Source organism: Trachemys scripta, chromosome 1 (assembly GCF_013100865.1).
Source record: "Trachemys scripta elegans isolate TJP31775 chromosome 1, CAS_Tse_1.0, whole genome shotgun sequence".
Lineage (NCBI taxonomy): Eukaryota > Metazoa > Chordata > Testudines > Emydidae > Trachemys > Trachemys scripta.
This window is the reverse complement of record NC_048298.1, coordinates 77,508,448-77,525,122: the sequence shown is the minus strand read 5'-3', so window position 1 is coordinate 77,525,122 and position 16,675 is coordinate 77,508,448. Positions and strand designations below refer to the sequence as shown.

At 39.3% G+C, this 16,675-nt stretch overlaps 1 protein-coding gene across 6 annotated transcripts in view; it reads left to right on the top strand.

Moving 5' to 3' along the window:
* ATP2B1 (ATPase plasma membrane Ca2+ transporting 1) overlaps positions 1–16,675 on the top strand; it is a 108,194-nt gene that overhangs the window by 33,435 nt on the left and 58,084 nt on the right. For 5 of the 6 annotated variants that reach the window (XM_034772589.1, XM_034772561.1, XM_034772568.1 and 2 more), the window contains exon 2: positions 14,200–14,637. In XM_034772589.1, coding sequence (XP_034628480.1) covers positions 14,433–14,637 — 205 coding nt within the window. In that variant the 5' untranslated portion in view covers positions 14,200–14,432. Of the gene's footprint in view, positions 1–12,739; positions 12,894–14,199; positions 14,638–16,675 lie in introns of those variants that run through there. The other variant, XM_034772582.1, reaches the window with a different exon arrangement.

Here is a 16,675-nt window from a genome sequence, read left to right as displayed (position 1 = left end):
GTCATGGATCAGGGCTCCAAGGTGCTATTGTAGTACAAAAATAGAAGCATTGCTTCCCTGTTTTCTGACTGAAGATAGGAGAATCAAAGGAAGGCTGTCTTTCAGGCACACATGCAACTCTTATTTGGTAGGTCAAAACTATTCCTTTGTCTTTCAGCAGATTAAAGGGTTACTCTAGTGTTGGGGGCAAATCATAGCTCTTGAAACCATTAAACGTAAAACTGAAAGGGATCAAGTAAGATATCATGATCTTATACAGTGCTCAAGTAGCATCTGTTAACACAGTTCTCTCTAGGAATTTGATTTTTTTTTTCAGTGAGCTCTGCAAATCATTATTTGAGCTAGTTATCTGAAAAAGCACAGGGTTTTATAAGTTCAGTTGCCCCATGGATTTTAAACCCATGATTTCCTTCAGTAACTCTATTCTGTAATCAAATGGGGAGGGGGAAATCTGCTGCTTTGTCATGTAAACTCTTGTAGCACAAACAAGAATACTGTGAAGTGTTCTGAAATCTGAAGCTTGTTTCCTTCCCTGGAAGCATTCTATAGTAGTACTGTATTGCTGTGTAACTGGACTTGGAATATGTGACTGAGTCAGGAAGGGAATCTAAAGATTTTGAATGTCAGCAAACCACTTAGTGTTGCCGCTTCTCATTTTGCCCACATGTGGAACAAGAACAATATTCCTTTACTTCAGAAGAGTGCTGTGAGGCTTAGAGTGACTACAGTTCCTTTGAATGATGATTTACCATGGAATGTCTGTGCTTGTCAGAATCTGTTCTAGACTAAAATCTCAGACCACATGTTAGCTTGTTTTTCAAAGCTCTCTGGGCAACTTCTGTTTTGTCTGTTCTGGTTTAAATGGGACATCAGGACTCTCTGCTGAATGAATTATACCAAAATGGTAGCGTCTTCCATGGTTCAAAAGATGTGGGATATGGAAGGATATGCAGAGCAGCAGTTCTATTGTCCTGTGCAAACACTAGTTTGGACCCCATTTTGCTTCTAGCAATGCCATCTATGAGGGTTGAGATTCCTGTATGAATAACAGAAATTTTGGAGATGATAGTGATTAGAGATTTTTGAAGTAAGTTTGTCTTGGTTTACTAGTATGTAAGTTTTACACTCTCTGAACTTTTCTGGCTCATTCTTTATTTGTTCCATGCTACTCAGTCTTGCTCTCTAAAGAGTTAAGTGCAGAATGTTTGTTAGATTGTTATCCCTTTTCCACATTAAACAAAGAGACAGGATAGTATACTAAAGAGAGAGAGTGAATCCTTTTTGTCTGCATGTAAGCTGCTACACCAAAATAAAGCTAAGTTTAATTTCCAATTTTGAACATCTCCAACCTTTTATCAAAACTACAAAGTTCAAAAATGCTTTCCAGTGCTATGTCTCATGTCAAACTCTTTAAATTTCAGACCATTGTAAATTGACAGTATACTGCACTTGTGGATTTATGTCCACACAAAAACACTTGTTCCTTATTTCTGTAAGTGGAGATTGTTTGTTTGCTTTTGCTTTTCAACCTATTTGAGCATGTGTTGGGTGTTAAGCTTTCCCTCCACTGGCTTGTCTCTTTGTATTGTCTAAAATTGTGGTCCCCAGGTGATAAGGAAAAATTATTTTTGATATTCCCTCCATAGGGAATATTCAGTGTGTACAAGATTATATCTAGTTTATACTGCCGCCCATTGCCATATCAAAGCCTTTCCATGTAAAATCGAGTTCAGAGTGGATTTCATGAAGTCACTAGCACTTCTCTCTTTCTGGGGTAGAATTCTGTTTGGGGTAGGTAATTTCCAGAGGGGTTTGGAAATAAAACGGCTGTTTTTTGAATTGTCACTTATGATTGTCACTTATGTCGACTTTTTCAAAGAGAATCTTTGCAACTTTCCCTGAAGATGGTCAGATGTGGGATTCACATTTTCTCCTCTGAAAGATTGTTCTGTGGTGAGATTCCCTTTCCAAAACTGCTTTGTCACCACCTCTCATGTGCTTCATTCTGGGCTTTCTGATGTGTCTTGTCTCAGGAGTGCACTTGTAGATATCATAAGGGGTCATAGATCAAAGCTGTCTGATATAACTAGTCTTGATCCATTAGTTGCTTTGAAAATTAGGACCATGGCCTTAAAGGACCATGGACCTACACTGCAGTTTGGAGTTGATTCCTAGCATTGCACAGTGGCTCTAGTTCTTCTCTGACTAGCATGCCAAATGTATTGCCGCATGGGCGGTGACTCAGGCTAGCCCATGAACTCAAACCTTAGTGGGTCAGGTGGGCTTGGACTTGGGTGGCTAGCCTAAGCTGCTGGCTTGTGCTGCAACACGCACACTGCTATTTTTAATGTGACAGCTCAAGCAGAGCTAGTGTGAGGCTGCCTACCTGAGCTGGGAATTGTACCTCCTAGCTGTACTACAGAAAGATCCAAAGTGGCATTGAAGGCTGATTGGGAACTAGTAGAGAGACTTGAGCAAAGGCCTTATGTACTCACAGCCATGGGGAATATGGGCAGTTCCATTCCATACATAAGAACAGCCATCCTGATTCAGACCAATGGTTCATCTAGCCCAGTATCCAGTCTTCAGATGGTGGCCAATGCCAGATGCTTCAGAGAGAATTAACAGAATAGGTAATCATCAAGTGATCCCTGTTGCCCATTTCCAGCTTCTGGCAAACCAAGGGTAGGTACACTTCAGAGCATGGTTTTTGCATCCCTGCCCATCCTGACTAATAGCCATTGATGGACCTATCCTCCATGAACTTATCTAGTTCTTCTTTGAACCCTGTTATAGTCTTGGCCTTCACAACATCTTCTGACAAGAAGTTCCACAGGTTGACTGTCATTGTGTGAAGAAATACTTTTTTTATTTCTTTTAAACCTGCTGCCTATTAATGTCATTTGGTGATCCCTAGTTCTTATATTATGTGAAGGGCTAAAATTCCACTTTCTTATTGACTTTCTCCACATCAGTCATGATATTATAGACCTCTATCATATCCCCCTTAGTTGTCTCTTCCAAGATGAATAGTGCTAATCTTTATTTCTCCTCCATATGGAAGCTGTTCCATATCCCTAATAATTTTTGTTGACCTTTTCTGAACCTTTTCCAATTCCAATATATATCTTTTTTTGAGGTTTGAGGTAGGGGGATGGGACCAGAACTGCAGGCAGTATTCAAGATGTGGGCATACCATGGATTTATATAGAGGCAATATGATGTTTTCTGTCTATCCCTTTCCTAAAGATTCACAGCATTCTTTTAACCTGTTTCGACTGTTGTACACTGAGTGGATGGTTTTTCAGAGAATCCTCCACAGTGACTCCAAGAGCTTTGAGTGGTAACAGCTAATTTAGACCCCATCATTTTATATGTATAGTTGAGATTGTTTTCCAATGTGCATTACTTTGCATTTATCAACATTGAATTTCATCTGCCATTTAGTTGCTCAGTCACCCTGTTTTGTGAGGTCCTTTTGTAACTCTTTGCAGTCAGGTTTGGACTTACTCAAGATAGTTAACTTTTGTATCATTTGCAAATTTTGCCACCTCACTGTTTACCCCTTTTTCCAGATCACTTATGAATATGTTGAACAGTACTGGTCCCAGTACAGACCTCTGGAGGATGCCACTATTTGCCTCTCTTCACTGTGAAAACTGACCATTTATTCCTACCCTTTGTTTCCTATCTTTTAACCAGTTACTGATCTGTGAGAGGACTTTCCCCCTTATCCCATGACATCTTATTTTGCTTCAGAGTCTTTGGTGAGGGATCACCATTGTCCACATGCTTGTTGACCCCCTCGAAGAATTCTAGTAGATTGGTGAGGCATGAGTTCCCTTTACAAAAATCACGTTGACTCTTCCCCAACAAATTGCCTTCATCTATGTGTCTGATAATTCTGTTCTTTATTATTTCAACCAGTTTGTCTGGTAATGAAATTAGGTTTATTGGCCTGTAATTGCTAGGATTGCCTCTGGAGTCTCTTTTTAAAAAATTGGCGTCACGTTAGCTATCCTCCAGTCATTTGGTACAGAAGCTGACCTGTGGAGCCTGTGCATTGTCTTAATTCAATTTCAGTAAATTATAGCAATCCAGCCTGAGAGTGACCCATTCATGGATTATGGTGGCAAAGTCCTTAGCTGGGAGGAATGGATGAAGTCTCCTAGCAAGCTGTAGTAACAGCTTTTTTGGGCGGGGGAGGAAACTGATGCTATCTTGTCATCCAAGCTTAGCAAGGAGTCAAACAGGATTCTGAGACTTTTCACACAGCTTTGAAGGCATACAGTTCCCATTCATCAATGGAAGGTGGAGACGGAGACTTGACCAGCTTGTTGAAGCTTTTCTCCCTTCCATTTGGGTCTTTTGCTTGGGTTCAACTTGAGCCAACTGCTGTTCATCCAAAAGCTAATTTCCTGTAGGCATTCTGACTTTAGAGGTGGCTGTATCAGTTTAAGAATAAGATTTGTAGCTGAGTGTATCAGTATGCTGTTGGCAGGTAAACCCAGGGGATCCTGTCTCCTGGTTATCTCATGTTGACCCTGAAAACCACTTAATATGGATTCCTATGCCATGCTGCAGGTGAGAGCCTTTGAAGAGGAACTTGAAACTACTGTATTGCTAGACCATCTACTCCTCCTATGTAATGTAGGTGTGTTAGTAGTATGTTATGGGCCACTGAATAAAAAAAACTGCAAAGAAGTCCAACAGAATGAGCATGGAGATCTTAACTGTCTGTGGTCCATGAGGAGGCAATCTTTGTAGTGCCACTAGAGCAGTCTGTGTGCTGTGCCCTTGTCTGTGTCCTGGCTGTGAGGTATCTAGGAAGTTGGCTGATGTGACATTTTGGAGGTTGGTGGTTACTTTTTTTTTTTTTTTTTTTTCTCTCCTTCCTCTCCTCACACTTACCGAGGAACAGGATGATGGAATGGCAAGCTATTGCACGTTCAAGGAGTTTGGTGGGTATGCATCTCTGAATCCTCCTCGAAACCGTTCCTCGCTGAGGCCTCAGCAGTGGGGAGATGAGATGGTTTAGATGTTGTGGAAGTGCAGACAAGGTACCTCTTAATGGAAGCCAGGCAGCCTCTTTTCCCACTCCCTCAGGGGTGGAGGTGAACCTGGCTGAATACACGCTTGGACTCTGGGACTATGAGTGGGGTGCAGTGGAGGGAAGGAGGAGAGTGGCATATTCAACTTTGAACACTTGTTCTTTGGATATTCATACCTGTAGGTGGGGGAAATGAGGTGAAGGCATACTGACAAAGATATTGTGGGTGTTGGACTTATTAGTCACACACAGATGATTCTGTGTTTTTTCAGATTAATACTGAGTTCTCCTTTTTCCTTGAGTTTGTTTTTTTTTATACACATATACAGCATTTGCAAGTGGAGACGTTTTGCATATTAAGGGAGCCCAGGGGAAGATTTTTAGCTTCCTCAGTTTCTGGGTGGAGACATGAGCAGGATTTATTTCTTTATTTTTTAATAAAGGTATTGTACCTGGCACTTGCTGCTTCCAGCAACACCTGGGAGAAGGTTTACAAGGAGGATGGTTCAAACCCTTTGAAGCATTTACTATTCCCATTAGGGTCACTTTGCCTCCTTGATTGCAGTGGCATAGTCCTGTAGACTTTTTTGTTTTTGCTGCCGGCCAAGGGATTTAGTGTGTTTTTGCCATTAGGATCCTAACTTTTTCCATGTGCACTTCATCTTTGAATCGTGATGATCTTGATTGGCATGGAGGGAGTGGACTGCTTGGAGCCACACTGCTGATAGTGGACAACAGGTGATTATACTGTTGTATTAACTCATTGGCACCTCGAACTTGTTTGGGTGGCTTGTTCTCCTAAGGCAAGCTGAAAACCTCAGGGGATCAGAAATCTTTGGTAGTGGACCGGCTGGTGTGAAGGAGCTTGTCGATGTATCTGCCTGGATGAGATAGAAATAAGACCAAAAGGGTGGTGTACTAGTGACATCTCTGATCTCCAGTTCTAGGGTAAAGAAAGGATCCAACCACATGCACATCTGCATGTGTAGGTCCAGTGATTGCCTAGGAGAATCCTTTTGTCTCCATGTAGACTAAGGTCAAATACTATTGTACCATTGATGTTGTCTATATGAAGACTGAGGACAAGGAACTTGGGGTTTTCCAGTACCATGGTGGGCAGCAGGTCTCTGTAACTTTCTCCAGGAAGCTGACTGGTTTCCATTTGGAGGCACTACTAGGAGTCCTAGGTTCCCCTTTTCCATCACCTCAAAGGTCCCATGAATGCACTCAAATGGCTTTTGTTTCTGGGATGGCATGTCCTCTGCATCTGAGGCTTCAGGGGAACAGGACTGATACTCCACTTTTTTTTTCTAATATGTTCTGGAGTCTGTCTTGTCTTGTGACACTATCCTGTGGGGACTGGCCATGCCAGATTAAGATTGAAGATGGCATTGAACCATGTTTTAGTGATGCTCGCAAGTTTGGATGCTTCATCCAAAATGAGATCATGGATAGATGATGGTTTTGTTGACTCTGGACTTTCCGTTTGGCAGCAGGCGCTTCAAGCCCTCTTCTCTATTTAAAGTTGCTTCAGATGCCCAACTTTAGGATTTATCCTAGTGCATGGTGATAGTGGGGATTTGGGAGGGTGGGGGAAATAGGGTTTGAAGTCCTTCTGAAAGTGCTGGTGTACCAATTTTCTGGATCCTTCGAGCAACATTGTGCTGCACACCAGAAAATGTGCATGATAGTCCTCAGATGGGCACAACTGATGCAGTGGCGGTGTAGTGGATTGTGATGGGCCTTACTTTCCTTCTCCTCCCCCCCACTTTTTTTACTCCATCAGCAACATGGATTTCACATTCCTATGCAGGCTGCTGCTGTTGGGAGGATATGGGGGAGTCAATAGGGTGAGGTAGGTAGGTAGTTGGAGTGGGTAGCCAACAAGGAGGGACTATTATGTTAAATCACCTACATGCTGGGGGGGTTGGAGGGATGGAGGGAGGGGAAAAAAATCCCTGCACTTCCATATACAGACAAGTTAGGAATCTGAGGTATTGCTGTTTATCTTTGTGAATATGAAAATAACCTTAAATCTTTGTAGAGCAAAGCCACAGAAAAGTTAATCTCAATTCTGATTCCCTAAGGAAGTGTAGGGAAAATGCTGTAAAACTTACATAAACCAGAGTTGTTTCACAGAAGTAGTGCTTGATATCCTATGTAGTAATGCCCGTATGCTGTCCATTTTCTGAGCATGTGAATTTGTTTAGCTCTTTCACTATGCTCCGAAAGAAAAGGAAGACTGTTTGGCTTGGCTACCATGAATGAGTCTTCAAACGAAGATAAAAACATTTAAAAGGTTTGAGATTCAAAAGACAAAGTGGAAATAGGGAATCCTGTCCATTTAGGGACTGCTGGAATGTAGGTCTATCAGGCCTGGGACAGTTTGATAAAATGACTCCCTTTGATGCTGTTTCCTTAATGGAGAGTGACAAGAGATGAGAGCCTAACTTCTTACTCTTTGAAAGGTAGCAAAAAGAAGAGTTTCAGCATAGTAAGCCACTTAGCTAGGGCAACATATCTTACAGGAGGACCAGGTTCAGTCTTGCTTTTCATATCATCATTGTGGGGTCAAATATTGACTCTCTCACTTTTATAGTTTAGTGTATAATTGCACTGTATTACAAATTCTTAATGAGCATGTACACAATTCGATGCAACAAATGTCTAATGCCACAGGGATCTGCACTACAAGACCTTCATCCATGCCTCTTATCTCCCTGACTGCACATTTACCATCCCCTCAACAAAAGTCAGAGGTGTTGTTTATTATGCTGTGAAGATGAATAAACAGAATTTACTTCTCTGCTGAGTCTCAGACAAGGATCCTCCAGTGAAGGAGCTTGACAATAGCTTGTTTAATCAGAAAGCTGTTTTGGTGATGGGAAGCATATAAATGCTGTAGTGTTAACCAGCATACCCTACATTTTGATTATGCTTTAGAAGATAGTGTAACGCTTTCATGTAACCTGTTTGATTACAAAAAGGGTTATAGCTTCAAAAAGGTTCAAGTTTTACATTGACACATCTTGCAGTTTCTGTCAAAATATTGTGCCTGGCTAGAAATTTCCAATATCTGGGGGAAATCTTCTGAAAGATTCCCATGCAGAACTTCCTGTAACTTAAATAATGTGCTCTTACATGACATGACTAGACTTCCTATATCAAATAATGTACTATGCAGCATGCATCTCTGACCAGTTGACTACTCTTGCTTAGGGTTGTGGATTAAGTTAAAATACAGCACTTGGACTGATGTTCCTGCCAGGCTGTTCATTTGAGGTAAGTAGTACAATGTAGGCAACAAGAAATTTGTTAGAGGTGGAGTGAAAAAGCTCAGGTTTCAAGTAGTGGAGGATTTTCCTACTAACAGACTCAAGAGGCATCAAACAAATATGGATGTTGGGCGATGGAAAACTGTAAGAGGAGCTGTCTCATCAGGTGTGGCCTGAGGAGAGAAATCTGTTTCACTCCTTTTAAAATTTCAGTGTCAGAGAATCTGATGATGGAGTAGAATTAGTAATTTTACCTTCTAGCAGTTGTCCTATTCTAAATCTTAGCAGTTCCTCATCTCAATTTTTATCCCTTTTAAGAGAGGATCAGTCTTATGTAGGCTGTAAACAGCATATTTAAATAGAACATTTAAACCACAGTGACTATACATATTTGGGGCAATCAAAAAAATTAAGGTATCTCCAAGTAGAGGGGAAAAGTTTCTCCTTTCATAGCAAACAATCCAAATAATTTTATTTAGGAATGTAAAAGTCTCTAAATCAGACTTGACAGGCTAAAAAAAATGAATTGTTAGTGATTATAAAGCCCCTGTAGAGCAGGTACTGGATGAGTTCAGTGGAAGTTTTCTGAAGCTTCCTTAAATTAGACCTAATCTGAAAAACTCAAGTATATCATATAATGCAAAACTTTAGATTGTGCATTGCAAATTAAATACTGTTTTAATACTTCAAAATATTTAAATTGGCCTTTCAAGAAATATCAGATAGTGTCCTTGATTCAATTTTTGAAAAGCTTACTTTCACAGTCATGAATAAAACTAAAACCAGCAGAAAAGTCCAATTAATTTCTTTTCTCAACATTGGTTCAAGAGGGAGATAAACAAAAGGCCTTTTGTATGGACAGTTCAGTGTCAAACGTCCATCCATTAATTCTTAAAATAACTTTTTGTAATATAATAGGAGGATTATGTTCCTTCACTTTTTCAAGCTCTTATCATAGGTTGAAGAATAAACACAGGGCCTCCAGGCCTCTCCAGTCTGTTTTTGCAACAGTCTTGTACTAATGCATGGGAATATTTTGAAAGAACTACTTAAATCCTTAAACCCTTGTATCAGTTTGGTCCTTTACCATACTCAGGTTTGGAACTTCTGAATTTTAGAGGAATGTAAAGAAGATTTGATCTTTCTTGCTAAGTTAGTAGGCATTTAATATCCTCTTCATCAGCTGTTTAAACCTGGAACACTAAATGTGGGAGAGGGAGAACACTATGAATACATTAATCTCTAGAGCCCTGTCTTCTCTAACGTTAAATACAGAGTGACCAATAGTTTCTGATATCTTGATTTCTCAAACAATCTGTTATAAGTTCCAACTGGTAAACTGCTTTGAGTCTTAAATGGGTGCTGTTACCTGCAGGAGGTGGTCCCATGGCAGCAGGCTCTGCAGACACCAGCAGTTTCTAGTCTTCCATGTTGCCACCAGATGAAGGTCTTGGAGCACCAGCCAATTCACATTATTTTCAGTAAAAGGAACACTTACCTAGCTTATAACAGAAGCTCATTAGTAAGAGTGGAACTTCTGAAACTGTTTAAATGTGCTATCAAATTCTTCTTTGACAGATCAAAAGATTTCAGAACTTCTAACTTTTATTCTGAGGAACCCAGGAGCCATAGGCCTGGTCTATTCTAGGAAACTAGTTTGGTATAATTACATTGCTCAGGGGTGTTAAAAATCCACACCCCTGAATGATGCATATAAATCAACCAAACCCCTGGTATACATAGTGCTAGGTCTGTCAAACTTGCTACCGCCTCTCAGGAAGGTAAGTCACCTACACTGGTGGGAGAAGCTCTTCTGTCGATGTAGGTAGTATCTTTACTGAAGCTCTGCAGTGGTGCCACTGCATTTTTTTTTCTTTTTCTTTTTCATTAAGTGTAGACAAGCCCATAGTAATGAAGCTTTATGTTGGTAGAGGCTGTTCTCCTTTCCATTGAAGGGCTGGAGGTATATTAAATGAGAAACTTATCTATTGAAAATAGATGTCAACTAAAACTGTTTTCTGGGAGACTTTTAGCTATGCTAGTTAAGCTTCCCTCCTTTTAAGCTGTTCATTACACTGTCCACTCTCAAGCAAGTTGCACACAGAGAAGCAATGTCTCCAAAAGGGGGGGGCAGCATCATTCCATCAAAATTACCTAATCCAAGCACCTTTTCAGTTACTCCAACTAGGAATATTTTCACCCTTTTCCCCCCCCCCCCCTTCAGATTTCCTCAATTATTTTTATGCCAACTTGTTACCTCTCCAGGAGCCTTTAAGGCTCCGTTTAGTTTGGACTCCTCAATTTTGTATAAATCTGAATGCTAATTTTGTTTTTTATAAACAATTTTATGCAACTTGCCAAATTGGACCCTGTTATTTACACTTTAATTGCAAAACACACGCCTTTGTACAACAGTTCAACCCCAAATCTCTTCGCGCGCGTGTGTGTTATTTTTTGTTTTTGTTTTTTTTAAACCTACATACAATTTTAGACTTTGATAACTTTTTGTAAATTAGTCACAGGAACAAAATATGAGGTGACCATGTTCTCCTAAATAGCATAATTGCTAGCAAAGCAATTTTTCATCTTCTGCCTCCCCGCCCAGGAAGTGTGTTTTGAGAGTCTCAACTATTTATTGATACAGCAATTTATAGTGTGCTAGGAGCTTCGTGGAACAAAACAGTATCTGCTCAGAAGATCTCAACCTAATTTGTACACAAATAACTTGTTTGTTTTTTTTCTTTTTTTTAAAGTACCTCAGTACAAAAATCTTGTTTGACACCAGCTATCTTAAAATTTAATTTGTGAAACTTAAACGCTTGGAAATGGCAAGTGAATTCAAATATCAGGAGGCAGTTCTTACCAGAATGCAAACTGTGGGTTCATAGATTTGTTGGTTCTTTGTTGAACTAATTAGATTAAGTCAGAGGCTTTCCCAAGATAATCACTTTGGGAGTCTTTTCCCATAATAAAGCTGGGCTGATGATAATGTGCAGTTAAAGGTCAAATTCTTTGCAAAGCTAAGGCTTGCAACCTATAAGTAACTTCAAACTATTTTAATAGGTCATAATCTAACCCAGTTGCAAAGGATATCTAACTGGTGAAACTTTGACATTTGAAGGTCCATGAAGTGTTTGAATAAAGTGACCACCATGTGAGTGAGATCTGATCTTCTTTCTCTCTCTCTGTTTACTTTAAACTTTACTTTCAATATTGCTCTTACTTAAAGGTTTGTTAAATACATATGAAAAAACATCTGCCAGCGTTCTAATTGTATGCTGCAAATACCTTAAATATGGTGACTTCAAGGATGAGGAATTACTTAGCTAAAATAGTATCTTGCCAAAATTCCAATGGTATGTCATGAGGTTTGTCTCCAGTGTGTTGTTTTATTGTTGCTGTGGTATATTGGCTTACTTGCATCCTGTCTTGCAAATATATGGGGTTCTAGAACTGTCCTCAAAAGCTTTTAACACTGGCCACTGTCTAACCTGTTACTGGACTAGATGGACCTCAGTTCTGATCCTGTAGGGCAATTCCTTTAATCCTATTTTATGGAAGTAACACGTTGACTGTCCAGGCCTGACCTCTCATTGGGTGTCCAAAGTATGAGCCTTCATTGGATAGCTTCTTCCTTTCATTAGAAAATACCAGGTAAAGCTTTGCTTACACATCCTTGGATGAAAAATGTAGAATCCATCATGAAGGAAGGGGGAGGCTTTACTTGTATTGAATTATGTTAACGGGTCTAGCTGACTGAGAAGCTACAGTTCTGTCTCAAGCACATGAATTTGAATGCAGCTTGTTCTGTAGTGACTGTCAGTATCTTGATGGTGATTTGGCCTTGTGATTTAAGTTTGCCTTATTGAGATGCATATAGTAATAAAACCTCCAGCTTTGGCCCTCAGAGGCTAATTACTAAGCATAGAGACTGAACTACTAGCTGACATGTACTGATAGTCCCTCTAGGTCATTGCTGACAGCCATGTAGGGAACGTCATACTTCTAGTACCCTGTTGTATTCCTTTTTGTGAGTAAATAAATGAGTCAGTTTCTAGGGCTGTCAATCTGGTACTTTTCATCAGCATTGTATGTATTCTTAGTTCTCACCTTCAGCAGTTTTAAAATACCACTTAGCTTGGCAGCAAGTAGGCTGAAATTTACATTGTGTTAGAATCAATCTTGCATTGAAATGATTGAAAGCCTTTTTTATATTTCAGAAGAAAATATTCTCAGTTAACACTGTGCTGTACATGTGACTCCAGATTGCAGAAACAGCCAACTTTGCTTTTCTGGTCTCTAGTGTTCACCTCCAGTAAAACCATAATTCACTCTTAGAAGCAAATTCTGGGAACTAAAGCACTTGAGAAAGATAGGATCCAAACTAGACCAAATAGCTGGACCTAAGATGCCATCTAGCTCCATCCTAGGAATAGGAGTGATCTGGGTTTTTTGTTCTTGGATTGTGACCTTGGACAAATCACATTGCAGTGGAGAAACTGAGGCAAAGGGATAATGATACTTGCCTGCTTTTTGAAAAGCACTCAGAGTTGGATGAAAAGTGTAATGTAAGTAACTATTTTTGTCATTCCATTATGTATTGTAATTATAGTGCTGAACATTGATAGCTGGGTCAGAGGGCTTATTCAAATCTGATTTCTTAAAATGCAGTTTGTTTCAGGTCTGAGATCTAGTTGAAGTTCACCTTTTTCTGGGTAGCTGGAACAAAGGCCATATCAGAGGCTTAATTATCTTGATATTGTCCCTTAAGTCTAGATGTTTACTTTTCAGTTGCAGTATCTTTGCATCAAAGGAAGTAACAACTTCTGTAAATGCATGAGACTTTAAAAAAATACTGTGGGAAGGAAACTATATTCAGTGCACTGTGAGCAAGCAAGCAGACTATTTTGGATCAAGTGAATGTATAAACTGGCCTGCTCAGAGAAAGCGCTTTATGGTATCCAGCAGAAGAAATAGGTTTGTAACCAAAACCCATTCTCCGGGTGAACTAGAGCTAAGATCCTTCAGAGGCTGGTGGATTGAGGTTTGTCCGAATAGTGATACAGTATTACCTGAACACTGAAGGGATCAAACTTCACAAGGATGCCCAATGGGCGTGTGGAGGTGAAGGCCAAGTTATCTGACTAGTTGTGGAAGGAAGAAGCTTCATTGAGTCATAGGTTTTCTCTGCGAAGTCTACTAAGCCCTGGATTCCAGGACCTGAGCAAGCTTTTACACACTCCCACAATCTTAACACAGTAACGCCATCTTTCATGAATGCAAACATATGGGTACTGTGGAAACTTTTTTTTTCTGATGCTTCTATAGCTGTTTTTTTATTAGAGTATCATCCAGAGACCACGGTAAGATGGAACTCAATACTGCTGGGTACTGTATATCTAGAAAGAGGCAATCCCAGCTCTGAGGAGTTCACTAACACAAGAAACAAGAGGGTATAACAAATGGAGGGAGTGCAAGGAGGATTGAGGGTAGTGAGTACAAAAATGTGTAAACCAGGAAAGGTTATGTAACCTTTGTGCCCATTTCACAGACCTTAGAGTCTCAAGACATAAGCGAGAACCGTTAATCTCTTTGACCAGATGACTGGCTATTATTGTTGACAATTTATGGTAGGCATCAAAATAGACATGGGTCTTAGGGATTTGAAGGACATGGTTGAAGCTTTTATACATCAAATACTGCATCAATGTAACTTACACTTTTGCTATTTTGATGTAACTTTGTTTAACTAAGTTCTTCCAATATAGTGTTTAAGAGTTTTGAAAATACAGCTATAAATAATGAGGAGTAACACAGCTACCACTCTGAAACCTGTCAGCTATAAATAATGGCTTTAATATTCTTTTTCCCTAGACTATACACCTCATATGACTAACTTGAAGAAAAGGAACTAACCATGGGACGACATTCAAGATTCCTCTCTGGAAAGGGTTACTGTTGTCGCGCTCTTCTATTTGGGTGATGTGTATCTGCTCATCTGACTGTCTTCATATCTAAAGGATTTATTTTACTTTTGGAAGTACTTCAAGTCAAATTTTTTTTTCCTTTTTGGAAACTGTTTCCTCATACTAAGGACTGTATACATCATGGGTGACATGGCTAACAACTCAGTTGCATACAGTGGTGTAAAAAACTCTGTAAAAGAATCTAATCATGGAGATTTTGGAATCTCACTTGAAGAGCTCCGTGCCCTTATGGAACTGCGATCTACAGATGCAGTGCATAAAATACAAGAATGTTATGGAGATGTTTATGCTATCTGTACAAGATTGAAAACTTCACCAAATGAAGGTAAGTGTATTGTGGTAGCATGTGTCCAGAAGATCTTTATTTAAATTAGATCAGTTATTTTGGCTCTGAATGTGGTTATAAATAATTAAATAGAATGCTAGCTTGTGTTCGCTGTTGTAAGAATAGAATTATGATCATCTGTCATGGTAGCGAATAGCAAGTTTAACTAGACTAACTTTTGTAACTGATATAAAATTGCACAAAGTCACATATTTCAAGATTTCTGAAAAAATGTCATGATTCTCAGTTACACAAATCTATTCCATAGTGCTGAAATAAACTTTGCCAAATTTATCTCTTATTGCACTTTGAGAACCTTCAAACTTGTTTCTAGCTTGAATGGTAAGTTACAGATCGTCAACCCCGTTTCATAAACTAGTGGTGATTATGCTGGAAAAAAACTCCAGCCTTGGTTTGTGTATGTTCGGAAGCTATGCTTACCATCTAAGTTGATGTATTGCTACCCAACTATACATTGGCAATATGGGCTCATCTGTTGCCCAATATGGGGAGGGGAAATGTGTTAATGCATGAACCTCTCCTATTGCAGTGTAAACAATGAATGGTTTCAGTTGAATTTTACATTTTTGAAAAAACTTGTATTTTAAAACCCTTGGAAACTGAAGGATTTGAAACACTGCATTTATTACTTTGTCTTCATCCTCTGGTAAGCTCTTATTTCAACTATCTTGTCTAAATGAGGGAATTATGACTGTAAATTGTTCTGGTTTTACATTTTTTTTTTTTTTTTCTTGTCTACTTCATTATTGTTGAATCCTGATGAGAAGCCTATTTGCTGCTCAGGCAAATTGGAGTAATCTCCTCAGGATTGACTTGACCTGCTCTAAGTTTGAAGACAACTGTTTTCCAGCATATTTACATGTAGTTGTAGTAAACAGAATTGTCAAACTTTTATATTTAACAGTACTTCAGATCTGTTCACTGCAAATTGCTTGCTCACAAGTGTGAAAGTGATAAAGCACCATGAAAAACTTAATGGATGAATTTTGCAACTTTACCAACCAGACACATGAGGCTTATGTAATTTTATGGTATCTCTGAGATACTTTTGTCAATCAAATTTTTTTTGCTGATTTGCATATTCTACAAAACCATCATTGACTATATCATTCAGTACTCTAATAAAGTATCCTGAATTACAAATATGACTAGTGGTGCTGAGACGAAAATGCAGGCTTTTTTTTTTTTTTTTAAGCAGAGAGTGACTGCATGTTGACACAAAAAAACCTCCTGCTGCACTTGTATTTCAATCTGCCATAGTCCACACATCTGCCACTTATGCAACTTCATATTAGCAGTCATTTTATTGTTACCAGTTTAAGAATCCTTGTAAGAGTTGTATTACTCTCTGGCCAACCAGCAGCCCCATATAGTGACCCAGGGGTATTGGAACAAGAACATCAGATATATTGGTGTTGAAAGTAGGGGGGTGGATGTTTCCTAGTCTCCTGTGCTAGCAGAGGACTGGAATATTCCAAGCCAGAGTACAACATGAGTAGTAGACCAAACAGGATATAAACTTGAGGATGTACAGAGGATGAAATTGGTCTGAGGTGAGGGCAAGAACAGATATAAATATCTTAGACCATATACCATTTAGCATGAGTAAAAGCACATGCAGTGGAGACAAAGTTGTGGAGACCACTGCAACAGATGAAAAGATCAGTTGATATCATTTATCTTAAATTCAGATATTGGTGAAAAGTTGTTGTACAACCGTTTATTTGTTCCATGAAAGGAACGGTAGCATTGTAGAAATAGAAACTTGAATGGTAATAAAAATTGTGCCTTAAACAGGACACTCCTTGCACATTGTGATACATTTATCTTAATGAATAATTCCAATTTTCTTTATTTTTTGTGATTGGAGTAAACCTTTAATAAGGGGTAGGGATATCATGAACATAACCATGGCTTGTAGGGCAAACTTAACAAGTTTGAAACTAGTTGTCAAGAGTTGTTTGTCTGGCACAAGATTGGGATTTACCACATGCGCCCAAACAGGCTGTTCCAGCAC